At 42.7% G+C, this 22,914-nt stretch overlaps 1 protein-coding gene across 2 annotated transcripts; it reads left to right on the forward strand.

Annotated features, from left to right (window-relative positions):
• Nucleotides 1-4,028: 4,028 nt before the first annotated feature.
• On the forward strand, nucleotides 4,029-22,860 carry LOC122397665 (putative uncharacterized protein DDB_G0282133). 2 transcript variants are annotated; one of them, XM_043396968.1, is made up of 9 exons: nucleotides 4,029-4,128; nucleotides 4,223-4,408; nucleotides 5,191-5,378; nucleotides 6,827-8,229; nucleotides 17,585-17,821; nucleotides 17,954-18,433; nucleotides 18,527-18,954; nucleotides 19,033-19,315; nucleotides 19,721-22,860. In XM_043396968.1, exons 4-9 carry the CDS (start codon nucleotides 6,903-6,905, stop codon nucleotides 19,906-19,908), a joined length of 2,943 nt encoding a protein of 980 aa, XP_043252903.1. In that variant the 5' UTR covers nucleotides 4,029-4,128; nucleotides 4,223-4,408; nucleotides 5,191-5,378; nucleotides 6,827-6,902; the 3' UTR covers nucleotides 19,909-22,860. The 2 variants fall into 2 exon arrangements, with proteins under 2 accessions (XP_043252903.1, XP_043252902.1); XM_043396967.1 differs by having other exon boundaries at nucleotides 17,954-18,954.
• The last annotated feature ends 54 nt before the right edge of the window (nucleotides 22,861-22,914 follow it).

Below are 22,914 nucleotides of genomic sequence, written 5' to 3' on the forward strand. Positions count from 1 at the left end.
ATTGCAATGTATACGTCTTGAAAAATTGTTTATTTCATAAAGGAAACGAAAAATAAAATCTACGGTAACGAATGAATAAAATTTTCAATCTATTTTCGTATTTATCTTAACACCGAGTCGAATTTTCATTCAATTTCACGTAGTATTTATGTTTTTAAACTTTTTAATTTCAATTTTTACTCGCGGAAGCTTTAGTTCGAATATTAATTGCATAATATCACTTTTATAATTATTTTTTTCTGTGTTCATTAATACATTTTCATTTCAGCTATTAATCCTTTGAACAAGTTCTTGTTACAGAATATATTATCATCGAAGAATGGAATTGGAAATGGTACACGGATTCCATCTTGATCGTTCGTAGAAAAATATTTCATACAATTCTATTTATTGTCTGATTTATGTTTCAGGGAAACATCGTGGGATTAATCAAGACGCCAAGAAGAAATATTTTTTCATATTTATTTGTTTTATACGAGTTACATATTTTATTGGATATGAGTTTTTGTTTCAGGAAAACATCGTGGGAGTGACGAAGGCACCAAGAAGAAAATATCTTGTCATATTTCTTTGTTTCATGTCGGTTATATTTATTGTATATGAGTGTATGTTTTAGAAAAACATCGTGGAATCGATGAAGACACCACGAAGAAAATATTTCCTCGTATATCTTCATGTTTCTACAGATTGCGTTAGAATATAAGTAAAAATGTATACATATAGATTATAAGATAAAAAAGCGTTCTCCTGCCGTTTATTAAGTATTACCGAAACGTGTGCGTAAATTTAAGTGGGAATGATTAATATTAAGATACATATTGGTATTCTAATATGCAAGGTCCATACGTGCAGTTGCACATTTCTGGTTGGATCTTCAGGATCCTTTCTTCGTTTTGTACGAGTGTCTTGTTATTTAAGAAGGAACAATTAATAATAAAGTACATATTGGTACTTTAGTAATCAGGATTCGTACGTGCAGTTGCACATTCCAATTTCGTTTCTAGAAAACACGTGATGGATTATTTCACACGTATGAACATTTTGTTAGGTTTTTGATCTCTTGATCGGTCGGAGTTCGTGCGTGCAGTTGCACATTTCAATTTCGTTTTTCGAAAACATGTGTATCATCTCACATGTATTGACATTTTGTTAGGTTCTTCGTCTATTGATTGGGCAGTTCTTTTAAGAACGCTCCTTTTCTAGCTGGTTTTTAACTTTTCGATAGCTTCTCTCTTGGATAGGTATTCGAATTCCTCGCCAAAGGAAGGGTGGTTGGGGCGAGGCTAGGGCGGGTCTCCATACGCAGCAACCTCCTCGTGGTGAGACCCGGGTCATATTATTTACTATGTAATTAATAGAATTATTAATTACATAGCAAATAATATGAGCTAATGGCTGCGTTTTTCTCGTAGTTTCACATATGTTCCTCGCCCCGGTGTGCGGTCTGATAACACTGATTTCAAGTCGCAAATACGTTTGTTGCCGAGTTAGTTTTTAAATAAATAATATATTAGAATTTAAAATAAAAAATAGAGGATTTGCGGTGTATTTATCAATGAGATCCTTACGTATTTTAATAATTTTGAAATCTTTAAATAATCTCGATCGATTGGTTATTCCAATGAAATTAATCGATCGATGCTCAATTCTGGACCATACAGCTTTCATTCCGTTAAAAAATAATAAAATTTATGTAATTTTATTTTCTGTCTCACTTCCTCTTGTGTTCCTCATTTCTAAATCTGTTGATAACGTTGCGAGTGACACGAAAATGGTAATGGGGTCCCGGGAGGCCAGAAACTCGGGCCGAAAAATTACATTAGGTGAAAGATCTACTCATATGTATACCTCGTCTGTGGTGAAAGGTCTACTCGTATACTTCGTCTGTGGTTAAAAGTTAGGCGAGAGTATTGTGTATCGATATAGCAGGAATCTAGTTGAAAACGGATGAGACGCGTCTATAACGTCCGTCGATAAAAATCGCAGATAACATCGAGAGTTATCGACGGACAAATATTGAAATAAAAATAATGATTGAAATGAAAAAGAAGTATGTATTTCCTCAACCGTCGTCTTTCGATAAATACGTTCACGATTCATTATCTCGATAAACTATGTATTTATTGCGAAAAGAATAAAAGAAAGAGGAAAAAAATGAACCTCGTAGGAGAAGAGTAGCGTTACTTGATCCAGTTACTGTCGATAGTTCCTTGAATGATCAAAGGTTAGGATTCGTGGCTTGACAGTTACAGCTTATTGTCAGACGTGTTTCTTGGTTGCTCCGCACTCTGCTTACGTTTGCGTTCAATTCTAATTTGAATATTCAGTAACTTAATGGAAATATTTGGCGGCGTGAACATAGTTTATAGAAAGTTTATATGATTTTATACTTTTATCTCTCTATCTTTGTGTACAAGGGGATTGATACCTGTAAATAAATAAATAAATAAAGTGCATCGTTAATTTGCAACGAAAGACAGGGTCTATCCTACCGAGTTAGCATACCTAGGTATCCACGCGGACCGGATACAGGCAAGCACGCGTTGCGTTTCCGGTTTTCGTATGGCCGGAAGTGACCTCTGCCTGATTAAAAAAACGGTACACGCGCGTGCATCGCGAACCCCTGTCGGCAAACCGAGGTATGTACGAGGAAAAATCCTTGAAGCCGATTGAATTTTTAACGTCAAATACAAAGACGAGCGATAATCGTTATTTACCGTTTCGATCGCGTACGCGGATCTACAAGGCTCGGCGTTCCACAGAAACTAGAACCTCGATTGGAGAATAAGACTGTGACGCGTACTTTTTTCTTCGTAATGATGCTATTTTTTTCTTTGATCGAAAATAAAAACAGAGTAACCTCGACGACGAAATTCGCTCGGACAGGATCGATCCTCGTCGAGAAGTATCAATTAAAAGTGACGGAGAAGTTTAAAGAAAGAAAACTTTTAACATCGCAAGTTTTACGCGAACCTTGGATTTTACAGTTTTAGTATTTCGAGCATGTTTAATCTTGGTGCGCTGCATTGTTTGCAGGTTGTGTCATCTTTGGGCTTGTCCAGAATGCCATTATTACCGTGCTGCATACAGGCTAGACTGGCTCCACAACTTGCACGTATACCAATTGAAATGATTATAAACCAGGAAATAATAATGTTCACCGATAATGACTATTGTCACAGAGAGAACAATGATGCCTGACGCGTCTATTTCACAGACAGTTTGTCCGAGAAATGAAGCTGTGTGTATCGTTTCAGTGGGAATTAAGAGTACATACATACATAGTTGGTATTATTTGAATCGGATGGTAAATATGTTGGCTTGAAATAATTTTATTGAGAAATTGACGGTGGAGAAAGAACGTCGCGTTGAGCAGCCGCTTGTCTCATAAATCTGCTATTGCGGCTACCGAGAAACTCGTTACTATGTCCAGAACCGTGGGTGGATATTAGCGTTCACATTGGTAGACTGGCGCTTGCGAAACGAATGCGTTTACCGATAACATTCAGCGGAGGACGTAATTCTTACCAACATCTCTTGTAAACAACAAGTGTTTTTAATTGGACAAAATAGACGTTTCCGAGTCCATCCTCGAGTTTTCATCCTCGCAACGAATAGCTTAATTTCGCAAACACTTATAAATTTGGTATTGTCAGATCTTTTACTATTAAATCTATGTTGAGAAGCGAGAAGTCGCGCGCAGCAATGAGATTTTGCGTGCCTCGAAGAACGAGTGAGGATATTTGACAGTTGGCGGGCATCTGGCCACTCCATTCCTCCTCAATGTCAGCCATGGTCTACCCACGTATACATACATACATACATACATACATATTACATATACTTATACCGTGTGACGCGTGGGAGTACTCTGGTGGTCTCTGCGCGTGCACATAGTGGGGATCCTCCGGTACTGTACTGGCTCGGGCAGAGAATCGAAAGGAAAGGAAAGGAAAGGAAAGGAAAGGAAAGGAAAAGAGTGGTGTACCTACAGCTGGCCCGTAAACGCGATTATGTTTCCTCGCTGGCAAATCCATTCAGTGCTCGTTACAGCACGAAGGAAGTTGGTGTTGTCGGTGGTACCGTTTAAACGACGAACGATGCGTTTGATCCAATGATCACGGATCGGTAAGTCCGTGCGCGGACGTTTGGTCCTGGCTAGTTTGTCTGGCCAGGGTCTGGTGCGCGTGTCGTTCAACTTGTTACTTTTCAACTGTTAAAGAGAGACATGGTGCCTGGTGGATGCTGTTTCCGTTCGCGTGTCAGCAGTGTGTGAGAATAACATTCCTTTCGATAAGCGCACGCGTGTGTATTCGAATCGGTCGTCTGGTATTCGTTAGGAAGGTAGCCGATCGGAGGTGTGTGCGACACGATTGCTTGCCGTGGGACCAAACGTATCCGTATTTCGGTGAGCCTGAATCGATATCATCGTTACTTTTTTACCTTTGCGTTTCGATACAATATCGATCGACGATTTACACCGAGTCTCTTTACCCTAACGACAACGCCCAACGCGAAATCTTTCTCTTTTTTTAAACGGTGAAAATGAATTTCTCGCGAAACGGTTCATTCATCACGTTGTTGATACTTTGGCATCGAAATTGTTTAATGTTTTATCGCGTAAAAATACCTAGTCGATTCCATGTAGGATTCGTACGCGCAAGCCTTGAAACTTTATCAGCAGCGCGCGTAAAAATAGAATATTTCCTGGCCTCCTTGGAGGTTCCCATCCTCCATTGCATGGGATCGGTTATAGTTTTTCATGGATAGCTATTGCTGCGAATCAGCAAACTTTTCAACACAAGTATCCATGTACCGAGCGATTTCCATTCCTCGTTATGACAGAGAAAAAAAATCATCAAGGGTTACGCATCGAAGACAAGCTTGTAATTACCGAGAGCTGCCTTCTTACCGGGGACGAACAGTAAAGAAACGGGCAATTACTGCACCGGGGTAATCGATATTGAAAAAAGTGATGAACCCACATAGATGTCAACTGATCGAACCTTGCGTTAAAAACATGAATATTATAGAATAATTGGCGTTTCCGGTGATCGATATGTTGAAAGGCTAGTAAAACTAGCGAAATGGGAAGAAAATGAATGCGTGTGTTCTCAGAGAAATAAAGAAACAACGTAGGTGCGCACGCGGCATTCTTTTTATGGAAAATGCATGAATTTTTTGTTGCAGAGATACACCTATCTAACGAGAGTCCAGTCACGAGTCGAGAACAAGTTCCATGATTACGATTCTACAACGAAGCGAAATAAAGAAAAACATTTCGAGCAACGGGTTCAAGAATCGAAGATAGAGCAGCGAAATTCCGCGCGTTGAAGGAACCGAACCTCGCGTCATGAACTCTGTTCACGACGGAAACGGTTCGTAAATTATTATGGTTTTTTATCGGTACAGATTATACCGATAGAAAGAATCTTAAATAGCAAGTTCGGTAGCTGGTTTAGAGCGAGACTATGCTACCGGATACCGAAGATCGACGCGGCAATTCTCTTCTATCGCAAACCGCAAAAGCTGCACGGATCGATTACGTGCAATGAAACACCAACATTATTTCCAACCGAACGACAGACAAGTCCAAATCACTAACAGACGTCGTAAACTTGTCTTTCCAAAATGACAAATCGTGTACTATAATGTCTCTATTAACAAACTGAAAGCCGTTGACAGAAACGTATAACAGCACGTAATATCATCGGAATCGACAGACAATGATGATTGTTGGCCGTGGTTACGACGATTGGCTCCGCCGAGAAAGACAAATCGTTAAGCGTTACGTAACGGATCGCGAGCTGAAGATATTCGCGGCATAACAATTGCTCAGAAAACGGCGTGGCGCAGCGCGGTGCGACGTATCGATCCTAATAGAAACGTAGGAACGCAACGACCGTTCGTTCGTTCCATGCGATCGGTTTCGGTGTCCATTTACGGCCGTTCGATCGTCAACTGTCACCCTCGACATCCCATCTCGCGTAATTAGAATGCACGCGTTAAGAGCGATTAAACTACAAACAGATATGCATTGAAAATGGACGGAAACTGTCGTATTAGCGCGCACGGACTCCTACATGCCGATATGCATGCTGTACGTGTCGCAAGATGGCTGGGTCACTGCCTACATCGTGACACCCACTGACTCCTAAGACACAGCCTTCGACACGAATACTGCTTGGGTTCTCTCTCGATTGTAATTTATGTCGATTAACAGTTACGTGAATCAAAGCTCGGAGGAAACGTCCAACGACCCACACCAGCATACAAGAATAACCTGCTTCGCTCGAATTAATCGGTCGGTCGGTCGGTCGGTCGGTCGGTCGATCGATCGATCGATCGATCGATTCGATACCGTATTTACCAATTGTATGGATCTTGTAATCGGATGCGAGACTTTGACATATGTACATATACTTGCCAAATACGTGATATAGAATAGAGATTTTTGTTCGTAATGTCGTGGTATCGAAATAAACCAAAAAATCTCATCCATAGAAGTAATTTTTTTTTTAATACGGCATTTATTCTTTCTGAAGATTGTCAGTTTAGCCGGTGATTATTCGTTCGATAAACAACAATGAACGACGAGGCATTAAAATTGAAGGTATACGTATACATGTCGGTTCCCGTAACCCGATGTTCTGCCCTCCCTCATATCTCTCTTTCTCTTTTCGTTGGAAGGGGATACGGAAGGCGATCATCTCCGTGCTTAAATAATACTTTAAATATGCCTTTAAACGAGATACATACATACATGTTAGTCGCAGGCACACAGTCCACATGCTTCCACTAATAGATTGTAATGATTATTTTTCAGACCGGAGACTCGCGAACCAAGATGATTTTCGAATGAACGTAAAGAGCGTGGAATCCGGTAACCGATAGAAAGAAAAATGGTGTACAGAGGGAGTTTGCAGACGGATGATCCGCGCGATGCGCCCCGGCTGGTCAGGATATCGCCGCTTCGAACCAGCAGGCCAAACAATTCTGCGTTGAATTCGCGGCCGGGGGGTTCCTCTATTAACAGCCCGGTGTATCATGGGCCGTTTGTGTCAGCAATCGACGTTCATCGTGCCAAATTGATCGAAGAAAGACGCTTGGGCCGTGAAAGGGACATCGAGTCCGTAGAGAAGGTAATGATGAGGACCACTGGTATGAAGGTCGGTGCGCCCAGGCTACGAAATATCAGTCAGATACGGGACACGGTTTTCGTCGATTCTACCTTGATACCGATGGAGAAAATCGGCCGAACGGACCGAGATCGACCGAGAACCATCGCCATCGACAGTTCCAGCAAGTCTGGAAGGATGGCGAGCTCCATGCTGGCCGATTTGAAGGATTTGGAGAGATTAAGAAACACTCCACCCGCTCGGAGGTGTCCCAGGACCGCGACAAAGACCGAACCAATGCCTTTGATAGCAAACAAAAAGGCCGAGCTGTCGAGTTCGGCGAAAATTCGATCGGATATATTTAAGATACAACAGATGTTTCAAACGTCCGAGAATTGTCCGCGGACGGTGATGAAATGCACCAACGAGAAGAGGATCGGAAGAAGGAACGAGTCTGATAAACAAGAGAAAAGATCGGGAACGGAAACGAACAAAACGAGATTGCTGGCTCAAAAGCTATTGGAGGCATCTCGGAGCAACCGAGAGTCACCGAAGGATCGTTATAACAATCCGAGGAACGTCGTCTCGAACAAACAACCGGCCAAAGAAACGAACAGCACCAAGACGTCGAGCAAATCATCGTCGCAAAAAACCATCCAAGTTCTTCGGGATCTCGAAGAATCGGAAAAAGAAAAAAGGCACTTGGAACAAGTACACCCACGTCCTCCGACGCGAAAGAGAAAGGAATGGAAAAAGAAATTTAACGGTGACGGGAATAGTAGAGCTGTTGGCGATAATATGGAAACGATCAATGGAAACGATAGCATCGAAGAAAACTCGAAAATTGTTCAACGTGAGGTTGAGACGACGCTCGATCGGGACTTGTACTCGAATTCAGGGAGGGCAAGGAACGATTTCAAGTCAAAAACCAGGGAGCTCGATAGACCGGATATACTAAATGGGTTGTTGAAGGAGTCTGACAAACAACTGGCCGATCTGAAATTCGATTTCAACCAGAGAGGAAGATTGAGGAGTCACTGGAGGGGATTCGTGCAATCTATGAGATTACACGACGTTGAACTTCATTCCGATAGCGAGGATCAGAAAAAAGGTGAGCGAGACAAGGTTCGTTCGAGAAACGATGATAGTTGTTGGATGCTCTTAGAAGCGAGATCTATTGAAATTTCTTTAAACGATTCACAACACGGAATACTACGGGTAGATGGTTGGGTGGTTAAATGGCCGCGTTGCGCATGCAACCGGTAGATTGGTTTAGCCTCGTTTTACCAAGTATTTAATATTACGACCGTCGCGTCGCGTCCTCACCATTAATCCCCTGCCCTAAAGTACCCCTATTTTTAGCGGTTTTTTTAAGCTCCCTCTCTCATTTCTGTTGCTGCTGCGTGTCCCTAACGTAGGTACATACATACATACATACATACATACATACATATAGTATGTCCCTTTCAATGTATTTAACCAGAGAAATAGATACGCTGGGTTTTTCATATTTTACACACACCTATACAAACCTAACAATTCTTATCTATGGTTTATCTCTTATCGTGTAGATGTACTCTATCTCTGCTTACGCGTATGCCACGTATCGGAAATGCGTTTACCCGCGTTGAAACACCTCTACGAACAATTTCACGTAAAAATCTTTTTCTAGCTACGTCGTCGATAACATTGTATCTAATAACATGTGCGTAATTTAACGCATTAGAATCCGTAAATCGTCACCTAATATTTATCGATAGTGTTTATGAGACGTTTAACGATGCGTTTTCGGTTTGATTATCTTCTCGGGCTGGTTTTTGCGGGCAAGTCTGGTTGCGCATCGACGCGGTAACTTTTGCCTGCATTCGATTTGTAAAGGCTACGATTCGGAATAACGATTACGCAAAATGTTGTGTTAATCGTTGAACGGGTATTGCGTACATTCCATCTTGCGTCACGATTATGGAGAACGCAAGGATCGTTAAATATTTATGAAACATCGACTCTTTTCGACTCGTGCGAGGGGAACCGTCCGTCTGTTTTCCTCGATTTTTGTGTTTCGAATTGGTTCGGGATTTCGAAAATCTCGTGCGACCGTTCGACAAACGAACGGAACGCAATGCGTAAAGTGTGAAAGTCAACGACCACGAATACTGCGAATGTTGTGTCGTCCGAAGACTAGAAAAATTACTCTTGGCGATTACCGACCGGCAAATCGCAGACAATTACGATACACTATAGCCCCGGGATTCGATAAGAATTCCACGGACGATTGATCGATCGGTGGTGCATCGGGCAACGGAACGGTGACCTACGATGTATGCGCAAAAACTATCAATGGTTTCCCTCGTTGGTGGTGGCGGAGGCGGTGGCAGAGGCGGGGGCGGAGGTGGTGGCGGCGATGGTGGTGGTGTAGAGAGGCAGTAACGGCCCTTGCCCTTGAGTCTACGCCCTAATATTGATCTGGCGGCCTTCCTGCCCCTCCATGGTGGCCCATAGCCCGCGTACAATAACACGTCGAGTTCCCCTCGCCTCTCCATCAGCCCGCAGACCCATCGTCTACGTATGGACTCGGCGGTATGGGCCGCCGATGTTGCTCTTCAGTGCAAATCTAGCTGTCAAACAGTTAACAGTTTTCAAGACGGTCGAAAAATCGGCCGTTCCGCCCGCGTCGATCGATTCTTCTTCCTCGTTCATCTTGCCTTCTCGATCCATTTTTGTTTCTTGTTTCGGTTTTGCGTCGCGTCCCGATTATCTTCCGCGTGTGTCGAAATTTCTTTTCTCGACTCTTTTTTACTAAAGCCTTTCCCCGATTCTGTTTTGCTTGAGCACGCGGTGACGACGCGGCGCATTATCAAACTCGGTCGATACGCACACGACGTGGCGTTCATCCTCGACGTCTTCCTCTTGGACTCATTGTCGAGCGGCGTGGCGCGGCGGCGCGGCGGCGCGGCGACGCGGCGTCCTCCGCTCGAAAGAGCAAAGTGTCTCCAGTGCAGGCGTGATCACGCGATCGGATGCACACGCGAGTCGGTACATCTTGCCAGAGATGGTGCTTTGCGACGTCTGTGATAACAAAGGTGAGAGATATTTTTTCTTGGATAAGGGAATCACGGTAGCAGCAGCGCGATATCCATACAATTGTTAATTCAGTTAATCTTTCCTCGCTCGGAAAGTGAAATTTCACAAGGTCGTCGTTACTAGTCGGAGCTTGATACCGTGATCGTGAATTAACATTTTTCGATCGTTTTCTTCGAGAAAAAAGAAAGACGTGGTATTATTTCTGGTGTTCGGGGCATCGTTCCACGTTGTATCGTTTTCGTCTGTACGTCGTTCTTGCCACGAAAAGACATTTATTAGAAACGGCGGCACGCGGTCGTAAAGGTGAGTAAGCCGTGGCGATCGCGTGGTAAATGCCTGACATTATCACTCCGACTCAGTTTACTCGTTTCACAGAACCCAGTGTGAACGAAACTTGCGCACGGCGCTCGTACCATTTTTTCTTCCTCGATCGTTGAATAGAAGTGAATGTAAAATATGTATACATATTGGGTTAAATAGGTTGAGACAGAATACATCATCTCACTCGACGTTGTCTAATTTATCTGGAGAATACGATATTATAATTATTTTTCCCGATACATTAATTCGTCGTAAATTCGAGTTGGTCGTTGGACGGAGATTCCATCAAAGGTTGTCCATCACGAAGATGCATTGTTGTGCTATTCTGCACCATGGGCGTGCCATAAATTCCATTCTAAGAAGAGTCCGATTAAAAGAGCAGACTAAGCGGCTCTGGAGATTACGAGGACCCGACTCGGTGTAAACAAGCCTCGTTATGCACTTAATTATGAGTACTGAAACTGTACGCGCGTCTGCGTCGATGCGCGTTCAGCTCGTGGCATCGCGATATATTGTAGTACATATGTACATATTATTTTCAACGAAACACTTTTTCACGGGCAACTTGGAAACGTGAAGGCGTGGGACTTATTGATATAGTTTTGGACGGAACAAGGACGATTTAGGTTTTCATGGTAGGACTTTGTTTCGAGTTCGGACTTTATGGAACGATCGATCCGCGGTGGTATCGCACGTGCCAAGAGTCGGTCGGCGGGTTTTCAGAGAAATCGTTGACTTTTCTTCGAGCTTTCGCGATAATAGTAACCCTCTCCGTTCATCATTTCTATATGCTATTTATACATGCACCGTGCGCGATAATGTCAAGTTAATCGATCGAACGATTCCGGCTGGTTGCTTTATGCTTCGCGTTTCTCTCCTCGCGAATAAGCGAAAGAAAAACTTTTAGCAGAAAGATTGTATGTTGAAGATCCTTTGGTCAGTTTTCGGAATTCAACGTCTCAAGTGTATCCAGTATGATTCTATGACGATATCATATTTTACGTACGATCGTTCTTTACAGTTTAAAGATGTTAATCAATTTAAAAGTGTACACTTTGTACACTTTTCTAAATTTTCTTATTCTTATCGCTGATTAAGTACATACCGATTTAAATAGCTAGCTATAAAGAAAATTTCATTTCTATCAACGAAAGCAAAGTTTTGCAAAAGCCAGAGCAGTTAATGTTAAATCGAAAAGAAAGTTGTGCCGCGTTCCTCCGCACGCACCGTTATTCATTTTCCAGTTCGTAAGACAGACGATTGGTGGTTGGTAAGCAACGCCGTGGCTCGGCGTGTTTCTATCGGAATTGTTCGATCGCTCATTGACCGGATACGAACCGCAAACGACCGGTCGAGAGCGAGGGCTGATTGAAATTCGGTGTATAAAGATAGTACTTCCTGTCGAATGATACTATTCTTTAGTTAGCGAACGTTGACACCGGCGAGCATGACCGTTCAGTACCTATTGCGTACGCATTGTGCCTCGGATATGCATACACAACACGCCGCAGCACGTTCTTATTATTTGTTTCTTTTTCGACAACACTTGGGAAATGCCTCGAAATGCCGCGCAATGGCATCGACCATTTTAACGGTTAACCGCCTAACGAGAACTTGCTCGATTGCAAAAACTGCGATAATTCGAGAGAGATAATAAAGAGAGAACAAGGTATTCGCAGACATTTACGTCACGCATCGCGAGCCCGCACATAATTTGTGCATTTTTTAAAACGACATGCACGCACGCGCCTCTGGTTCCGCTCCGGAATTCTAACTAGGTTGCAAAGGTCATCGTCGCATGACAAACGATTTACATTTTCGTTGGTTGTGCTTCGACAGTCTCTCAAATTCGTAATAATGTAAAAAAAAAAAATAATTACTAATTGCTTGAAAGTATCGAATACGTGTGTATACAAATGTATGCGCGTATTTGAGAGACTGGAGAGATCGTCAACGCGAAAGCTGTGAAAAGAAAATACAATTGGTTGAAATTGAAAGCGATGTTCAAGTCTATACCGTTTATCTAATCGTCTCGTCGGATATGTAAACCGGGAAGCAAGAATCTCTTGCGAGTTATACATATACTATAGTGTTTCGATTGGTGGGACGGCACGTGCCACTCCCATTAGGTAAAAATGTAACGTGTCATCAGTGTCGTTTCATCGATGGAAAGCCTGTGGCGCCATATGCGTGCCGTTAGCTCTCGTGACAGCTCTTTTTCCCCCGGTGTACATTCCCAGCGAGAAAATTAAATAGGCCAAGCAGTGAGTGAGAGAGAATAAACGGCATAGAGCAACATCGAATTACCGCCAGTCCCCCACGGTCGATGTCTAAAGTAAAATCGCTACATTTCCCAAACATACCGAAACGAGTAGAACCAATTCGTATAAATCGTATATGAAAGCGAAGGAAGTTGTATTCGTAATAATTTCAAGGTTCCCATATTGGTATTATTTGTAAATCGACCGTGTGTAATCGCGGCAACAACCTCAAGTTGAGAACTCCTTGCATAATTGAAGTTAACGATGCGTACCGTGTGGCCTCGGCCATTGTTTGCATACAGTTAGCTGATTATTTCGCGAACACGTTTCAAACTGTTCACACCGTTGACAAAACTATCTACCGCACGATTGAAACGAAGACAAAGCATATCTCGCTCGTACAATGGCCCGTGACTTGATTTATTTCTGCAATATTTACTCGATCGTTTTATCTGTGACCGAATAAAGATCATTGTTGCTGCCTAAAAGAAAAGTTATCGGCTCCGGGTCGAAGCGAGATGACGCACAGTGAGAAAAGTGATCAAGTTTGTGTCAATATTGTGTCAAAATATTAAATTTTAAACAGGATTCTATTTCCCAAATGAAACGCTACCGATATGCATTGGATGTACATATGTACTTACTACATATGTACTTACGTGTATACGGCCGCGAAGGTTTAAATAGGAATTAACGTTACGATTAATTGAATCGAACGACCCGTTTACACGGTGATCTTAGCCAGTAATCTTACTAGCTCTAAAGACACAACGAGCAATAGAAGAAGCATTCTCTCGGTTTGACCTCACAAACAACGTGTGTCAGTTAGTCATCCAACGTTTCTCTATTCTCACCCACGTTTTCGTATGTGTTGCGCGCACGTGCTGCACACCGTACTTACACGCAACACGCAACGCACATCTCACAACTCACAACTCGCAACACACAACTTCCTTTCTTTGCAGTTCCACGTATACCTACGTACTTATGTCACTACGTGTCTCTAAATCGTTTCTATTGTCGTCCATAGGCGTGTAGAAATTACGTTGCTTGAAATTACCATGCTGCGTGAAACTCTTAAAAAAGTAATAGGTTCGTAGTAAAAGTACATATTAAAAGAGTTACGCATCCTGTTTCTTTGTTGCTATGCACGATCTGCTCTGTTTTTTATTCCACGAACAATCGTTACGTGACAATCACGCCACTCGTGCATTTTCATATCGTGGATACACCTCGTTAACACTTTATTCGAAAATTCGAAACGAACACGTTGCTTTTGCATGTTTCTCTATAATAACGAATAATTTCGAATCAGGACTGTTTTCCAGTTAAAGGAAATAAATGAAAAAATCAAAGTCTGGTAGTTTGTTTAAATCAGAGTCAAATATAACAACCGTTTGTGCTTATTATGTAAACTGATTTGTTTATTGCATAAACACCGCGCCTCGTCGATCGATTCTGTATGCGAAACCGCGCGCTACTGGTGCTGTTGTCGTCTCCCGTGTGCGTCATTGTTGTCAGACGTTTATATCATCCATCGTTGCCCACTAGTAGTCGATTTGTCTACCGAATTTAGAAAAATTTTCCTTTCTAAATACCCAACGCGAATTGTGAACTATGTATACATACATATTGTATATGGATACAGGTCGCAAGTTCTCGATGTAATCTAGGTGAAATAGAAACGACGGACGTAGATAGATACATACATATTTTGCACAACGTAATCTCGCGAATACCCGAAAATCAACGTTTACCGTTCGCCACGATAAAAAATGAAACGCGCATTGTTCGAAAAGTGGATAGTGCTTAAAGTACCTACTGGTAGGAGAAATACCGTTAAGGGCTTCTTAAATCGTGGGAAAGGTACATATGTAGGACGATGATTTATCCGCAGTACCGCCGCGCTGATAAGGTTCCTTCGCTAATTGCAAGGCTGTTAGAGAATACTGTTAACGTAGGTCAGAAATTCCGAAAATTTCCAACATCCTGTATAGTATAAGCGTGCGGGTATTTTGTCTTTAACTCAAAAGAAATGAATGCGCATAGATGAAATCGATCGTGAGTAACAATTCCCTTTTAATTCATTGTCCCGATCGAGCTGACGATATATGTATGCAATAAAAACCAACTTGTTGAACTTTTTTCTCTCCCTCGCTTTTGCTCTGTTCATTCAGCAAAGCGAGTAGAAAATGTTGGCTCCACGGCCGCACGAGTGTCCACTTTCGTGCATAATTCCCACAAAGAACGCACTTATTCGCATTATTGCAGAAAATAATGCGTCCCGCCCTGACCATGAGGCGCACGAGTAGAATTGCATGTAGGGTGTGCATGCAGCCGTGATGCACATTAATAGGTACACACACACACAGAAAGAAAGAAAGAAAGAGAGAGAGAGAGAGAGAGAGAGAGAGAGAAGCACGCGTCCTTAGCCTCATGTATGCGCGCGCGCTCGAGAGAGAATGTTCACAAACACGCGACGAAGGGTTCCCACAATCGGTCTACCACGGTGGCATACACGGTGTGTCAAAAAGAAAAATCGAAACTTGGTTTAAACGTTCGATTACGGTGCACACGTTTAGTGACTAGTATCCGGTCTCGGTGAAGTAATAAATGAAATAAAATAGTTGTGGATTTCGTTGATTTAGTCTGTAAATGTTAACCAACCGACACTTGGTAAGTGTCCACGGAGTGGTTCTTGAACCGTGTAATTTTGCATCGCAACAACGGTAATTTGTCGTTTCATAGCTATGCCAGGCATTTGTAACGATGAAAGTGTTTTGGTGGAATGGGGTCTGTGCGGGGCACGATGCTTACTCGTACGCCACCCTGTATGCACAGGTACGGAACCGCGCACGCACGTAATGCCTTACGCACACGGCCAACCGTAAACCTCCAGTCTTTCAGTTCATGTTGAGACCGCGTACAGTGTGGACTCCGTAGTTTTCGAAATATCGGTGGAAACGCCGCGTTCGAATTTTCCCGCTCGAATTTTCGTCCTCTCGTAGCGTTATTTTTAAAATTTCTTTTGAAATCGATTTCGGAGTCGATAATGCTGGCGTACATTCTCGGATTCTTCTACTTTTACGGTGAACTGCTTCGATTAGAGCTGCAAATGCTTTTACATCCGGACGAGTACAAACTGTCCAAGTTCATGCTCTGAAGAGAAATAGAAAACACATCGAGACTGGCCAAACAGCGGATAAATCGGACACGTATAAACGGAATTACGCGACGGCAGCGGACTGTCCTTGATCGACTGCATCGGTCGACCTGTTCAAGGTAAAATCCCGGTTTTCCGTGCAATCGATACTGATTTGCATCAAGCTCGCCGCCGATGCTGGCAAATTTTAATTAACGTCATGCCGGAGGAAGTGTTTCTACATCGAATAGTTCGGTCTCGCACGATTCGCTCTGGTTGCTATTCCACAACAATGAGACCGACGATGAACCGTGACTCCCGTTATTCGAACGAATGGAACGACTTGTCGAAAACGAACAAGAAACTTGAATTCCGATAAAGCGACAGCCAGAGGTACCCCAAGGCATATTTAACTTTGCTAAATCCAGCACGCTATACATACGAATAAGATATGGAACATCGAAACAAGTTGGACCAACGTTTCGATGGATACCTTTAAACGTTGATACTTTTTTAATGTGATCGTTGTAAGTTGCACACGCGGATGGTGAGATTTTAAAAAAACTATCGAATAATTGCAAGTACATATAAGGTTTATAAATTAAAAAAATAGTCCCGACGCGGAGCGCGACGCCGTTCGGCGCGGCGCGTCGTGTCGTGTCGTGGCGCGTCGTAACGCGTCGTGGCGCGGCGATCGGCGATCAGCGATCGCAGTGAAACGTAATGCAGCGACCCCGCGGCGAACCGCCGCGCGCCGGGTGCATCCGGAGATACGACCAAAAGTGAAAGTGCATTTTGCAAGATGACTGTAACTACGGATAATGGCGAACCAAGTCGTTACCGACGCCCCAGTGTGTTTCCAACAATCGTCGAGGGCAACGACGTTGTCGTCGTCGTCGACGCTATTTCGCTGCAATTGTTCTCGTTGTGACCGTGATACGACACCTTTCCCAGGATGCCTTGCCGCGGAACGGTCTCGTTCTCAACGTGGCAAAAACAACGCGCAATTCCAATTGCGAATACGATTATCCGAATGAACGTTACGCGTTAATTCAGCGACCCCGTGGTCGCGATTCTCATCGATTTTTATTAATAATTCATGACACGATCGCTGTCGTCTTTCCTCCGTCGCACCGCTGAGAAAATCGTCGAGCTGGTTATGCGCGTCATTTCGTCAAGGTCGTCCAACCTACCCAACAAAGAGGAGGAAGAAGAAGTCGAAAGGGCGCGACCCTCCCAGGGAAGCGGGCTGCCAGAAAGAGCAGAAAGAATCGTCGTTTTTCACGGCCACGTGGATCCTTCAAAGACAACATGGAGACTATATTGAATTGTAATTTCGCACGATAAATTTTTTCGAAATTCGATTTACGTGATATCGTTTACCAGCAACGCGTTACGATCCTTCCGTTCGATATCACCCAATTACCACGATAACACGTTTCTTTTTAGCACAGCCTTAGAAACAGCCTAGTATGTATGTGTATGTATGTTGTGGTGGCGGTGGTGGTGTAAGAAATCGCGTGGCGCCACTTATCCGAGCGCGTTTCCTGTCGTTACGATTCACGACGATTCGCAATCAGTGATTTTCAGTTTTACTTTTAAATACGATACCGCCGTGACCCGTCAGTCGTAAGAAAATTGTTTGCTTTTCTATCTTGCAGACTTGAATCTATGGAACAAAAGTATCAGTCAACGATGGAGAAAACTGAGGAGAAGATGTTCCGTGCAAGAAACCTCGGAACCACAGGAAGCTTTGATAGAAAGCGGAACGACTCAGGGAGTAATTCAATCGGTTAGATCCAGCCCGGCTAGCAGAGAGTCATCCCCGGCTGCGAAGAGTCTTCAAGATGATAATTCGCCGAAGAAACTGTTACAGACTAGCTCCCTGAGGCTGCCGGGTGAGAGACAGAGAGAGAGAGAGAGAGAGAGAGAGAAAGAGAGAGAGAGAGAGAGAGAGAGAGAGAGTGATGTAATATCGAACGAGACGCGAAATTTAATTTTAATTCGGTTAATCGATTCGATATTTCCAGGCACGAACAAGGGTATCGCCGACATTCAACATGTTCTGCGAAGCAAATTCAGCAAAATAAACGCCGGAATCCGAAAGAGGAAAGCCTTGAGCGTAACGGAGGTGTTTTCGTCGAAAGATACCGCGTCTAATTTCTACGTGCCAAGTCCGTTGACCCCGTCGTCCAGTCAGAACTTGGACAACGAGTGCTACGATTCCAGCGAACCGACGTCTCTTCCGCCTTATCCGTTCCATGAGAACCTCGAAACTCTGGTGGAGGGTAGCGTACCGAATACCCCGAATTGTACGAGTCCGTTGGCAAACGGCGACAAAAAGACCTTCGCGTACGATACCTCGATTCTTAATCACGATCCAGGTCAGAAAGACGTCTACGAGAACGTGGTGTACGCGAGCGGATCGTCGCCGGGCTGTTGCCCGCGATCCAGGGCCGCGTTGCAGCGTAGTAATTCCGAGAATCGTGACACCGGCAGACATCATCGCCACCACCACCATCAGCATCAGCATCAGCATCAGCACCACGATCATGATCACGACCACGACCACGATCACGACCACGACCACGACCACGACCACGACCACGACCATTCGTACGAGAACGTGCGTTTTCAACGGGGTTACAGGTCCGAGATTACATCGTCCGTCGGCAGTACACATTCGGACAGACATTTGGCGCGAAGCAATTCCGAGACGAGAGATCATCATTCCTATGAAAATGTCCACTTCCAGAAGAATGTGAAATGTAGAAATCAATCGGAACCTTCGTTCGAGGAGATTCACATACCCAGGGTGACGCCCCGAAAGAGAGTGACGGACTTCAAAGTAGGGGGACAGGTGAGCTCGAGTTACTCGAACGGACCTGGCTCCGTTTGCTCGAACAAGGAGGACGGTCCGTCCAGTTTGGGGACTGAGAACAGTCCTGGCAAGAAGACAACGAGAAGAATGAACAGCAGAAGCGTCGCCAATATCCCTAGTTCCTCTGGTTCCGGGTTCAAGACTTGGCAAGTAAGTACAGAAAAGGTAACGCTATTTTCTCCATCCTCGTTGATAATCGGGCCATCATCGCGACGAGTGTCTCGGCAGGGTATTCAGGATGCGGACGAAGGACTGAATACCGACTCCGAACTCGAAGATATCGACGAAGCTGGCGAGGGTGAAGAGTCGAAATTTTGCACCCTACCGAGGCCCGGGAAGGGTGGCGCGTCATTCACGATATTGACTGCCAGGTTTTATAAGGGTCCTGGGCATAAAGGACTTGGTTTCAGTATCGTTGGCGGCACGGACAGTCCACGCGGAAACATGGGAATCTATGTGAAAACCGTTTTTCCAAATGGTCAGGCCGCTGACCTTGGCACCGTCAAAGAAGGTAAAAATAAACAATTATTTTTATTCACATCGTGTATTGATTTTTGATACGGTAGTTGATCGAAATTCATACCAACAGATAGATAATTGAAAAGTTGGAAAAATAAAAATGCACCAACAGTCTCCACATACATATGTATACAATATTCTATGAATATCATTAGATGTGTATATGCTGCTCGAAATAATTGGAGAATCGTAGTATACTTGAATATTTCAGGCTCTATAATATCTAGTTCAATATTCGAGAAAAACATTCTTCCACAAATATGTACATTATACATATGTATTTGATTCGTATTCGAGAATTGGAAAAATTTCGCAGTATCTTGATCCACCGATTGATTCGAGCAATGTTTTATTGTTGATTGTTATCGATTAAAGAACGAACGAAACGTATTTTTAGGGGACGAAATTTTATCGATAAATTCGAAACCTCTTCACGGTATGACGCATGCCGAGGCGATCGCCGAGTTCAAGTCAGTGAAAGCTGGGGACGTCGTTTTGCATGTTGGGCGTCGCGTGAACAAAAAGAAAAGAGATTCCTTGACTTTACCACCCGTGGTTCCTGTGCCGCGTCAACAAGTCAAGTGAACCGAACAACAGTAGTTTGATCTCTTGGTTCCACATTCGTGCAAAACCGTCACGTTTCCACTCCGTATTCAGCCGTTATCGATCTTAGCCAACACACCAACACTTTCCACTTACACAACGACAATATCATATATTATAGTTTGCAGATCGCTTCTCACCTGCGACTAATATCGTTTATTATTGCTGGCAATAATAAGAGCACGAATGCGTCGGCTTTGCGCTCCAACAAGAAGCTGATCGATTTACCGTATCGTACGGTCTCGAACGATGCTTCTAATTAACAATCGTTTCGTTAGTACTTACGCGTGCATTACAGAATTTCGTGTGTTCCACGAAACTGAAATCTGAAGAGATACCGAGATTGATGGTTATATTTTGCGTTTTAGTCATTTTTTTTTCACGTTTGTCAAACGACGGGACTATAAATAAGAAATATCGATGGTAACTCGTCTCGATGCCGACGCAATACACAATATTCGAGCATAGTGCAAGTTAAACAATTTAACATTTAAGTGGAAACCGAGAGATAAAAAGTTACCGTTACACTATCTATCGAATAAGAGACTTGGATACTTGCGTTTCAGCGGCATAGTCGATCGCAAAAATTCAATTCTCGAACGTGAAAGAATGTTTCATGCGCGATAGCTATGAACAAACCAAAATACTCTTATAACGTTGTACCCGATGTACCGGATGTACCGATACACATATGTATATACATGTAGGGTTAAATAAATTGTTAGAAACTGTTTTTTTTTAGAAACCAATTAAATAGTCTATACGAGCTAATATTTTCACGCTTAGCAAATTATTTTTCGACGACTGTTTCAACCACTGCTGCTGGATCTTACATTTATCTTTTTTTAGATTTAATTAAACTTGGTTGGTTTTTGAGAAAACAATTTCTAACACTTTATTCGAACCATATGGTATATCGATAATTTTTAATCATTCTCGTAATAATCAATCATTGAAATCACCATTACTTGGAAGAGTTCCCTCAAAATTTTACTTTTCGTAACTCTTTCTCGTGTTATTTTTTCCGAATTTACTCGCGTCTTTGACTATCTTCGATAAAATCAAACTGCTTTGTAAGCGATCCTGATGTTGAATCGATCGACGAGAACAGGAGTAGAAACGAATCGACGTCCTTTCATTTAGTAACTAACATACGATCATTTATTTTTATAAAAACGGAATCGTTGCGAGAACTGGCGAATCACGTGCGATTTGCGACGGATGTTGCTCGAGTCTCGGAATATATCAAATGCACGTGGGTGTATCAACGAATTACATATACTATGTATATCGATGCCTGTGACGAAACTGCAATTTGAATGGCCTGATCAAACAGGACGCACGTAACAGGATGCCCAAAGTTCTCCATGTTGTCGCAATTAAGAATCAAATTATTTTTTAACTACGCATAGTGTTAACGATGATTGCCCAAAGATGAAGTCCAAAAAATATTTTTACTACAAGACAAATGAAACGAACAGGAAGAAGAAGACGCATATCTATAGAACTATACATATACGTATATATATATACATATACATATATATATTTTGACCGAATGAGCGGAACGCATTTACTTTAAGGCGAGAAATGTTATTAGCATCTAGTCCACCTACTTCGTTTCGAGGAAATGTTTTCAATCCTCTCGTTTTCTCATTTTATCCGAAAAAAATGAGAAAAAAAATGCACATTGACACAGACACAGACTCATACACACACACACACACACGCACGCACGCGCGCGCGCGCGCGCGGTGATATTGTATATACATACAATTATATATTTCTTATATCGAATTTTTAAGACGATATCAAAGTCAACGAAACCGGTCAATTTATCAATAATTAATTAGACTTAAGATGTCGCCTTTCCAACGATATTAATCCTTAATGACATTTATCGTTACTTTAATGAGGGAATTAATACCAGATGGAGATTTTTTTTCATTTTCGAGCCTCAATGCAGACTCTGACATTTACGTCCTCCGAACGGGGAACCAAAATAGCGGACAAAGTTAATGGCAACTTTCTGTGTCTTCCAAGGGTCAATGCGATGTTAATTAAGTAAAAAAAAAAAGAAAAAAAAAGAAAAAAAAAAGTAACCGCTTCAGTGTCGAAAACGATTATAAGTATGCGTGCGAATAATGGGAAACAGCGTGATCTTTTCTCTTTCGTTTCGTACCAAGTGCGCCAATGGATTATTGTTCGTCCGATTTGCTATTTTATGGTTTACGTAGTAATTGATAGCCTTTGTAAGAGAATCGTAGAGGTTAGTTTATTGAAATTAGAAAGCAGTCAGTTATTTATTTATGGCAGCACATGCTGACACTCTTGGTTAATGAACGGAAGAAGCGAGATCGCGCTACTTAGCATTAGTACGGTTATTCTTTTCGAAACGAACGCGCGTGGATCGATTTGCGATTTGATAATGGTGCGCGTATCCTTGGACAAATGTGCAACATTGATAGAAAGAAGGACGGGACGAACAAAGCGACCGAATCGTTTCTTGTTGAATTTATTAATTTCTTTCTCGTTAGGAGGATGTCGCAATTACGGTTAGGAAAATTGATTTGTAATTTGACCGCAGTGTTGTCAGCGATCGAAGCGCAGAGAACGTGATTAGGTTTTCTTGTTTGACTTGCTCGATCAGAAAACGTTCGAATCGATCGTTCGAGAAGCGAGTTCATTCTGTCCGATGTTCCGAACAGTGATACCGTGATCGACAAAACTTGTGCATGTAATGTATACCCAGGCACGATTGGTAATTTTGTTTGTCTGTCGAAAACGTTGATATTTCTATCGCGAGTGTGTGAGCACAACTCGTCTAATGCACACGAATGGAAATGTTATTGTATTTTCTACTTACTATGCGGGGTCAGAAAGAAATAAATGGTTCGCATAATGAAATCGAACGTGCGAAATCACGTACCACATCCTCCCGAATCGGCGGTGTTTCACTTTCCTATCTCTCTTCTTTTCTATGTATAA

Source organism: Colletes gigas, unplaced genomic scaffold (genome assembly GCF_013123115.1).
Source record: "Colletes gigas isolate AHSC1104 unplaced genomic scaffold, ASM1312311v1 Colletes_gigas_Sc00010, whole genome shotgun sequence".
Lineage (NCBI taxonomy): Eukaryota > Metazoa > Arthropoda > Insecta > Hymenoptera > Colletidae > Colletes > Colletes gigas.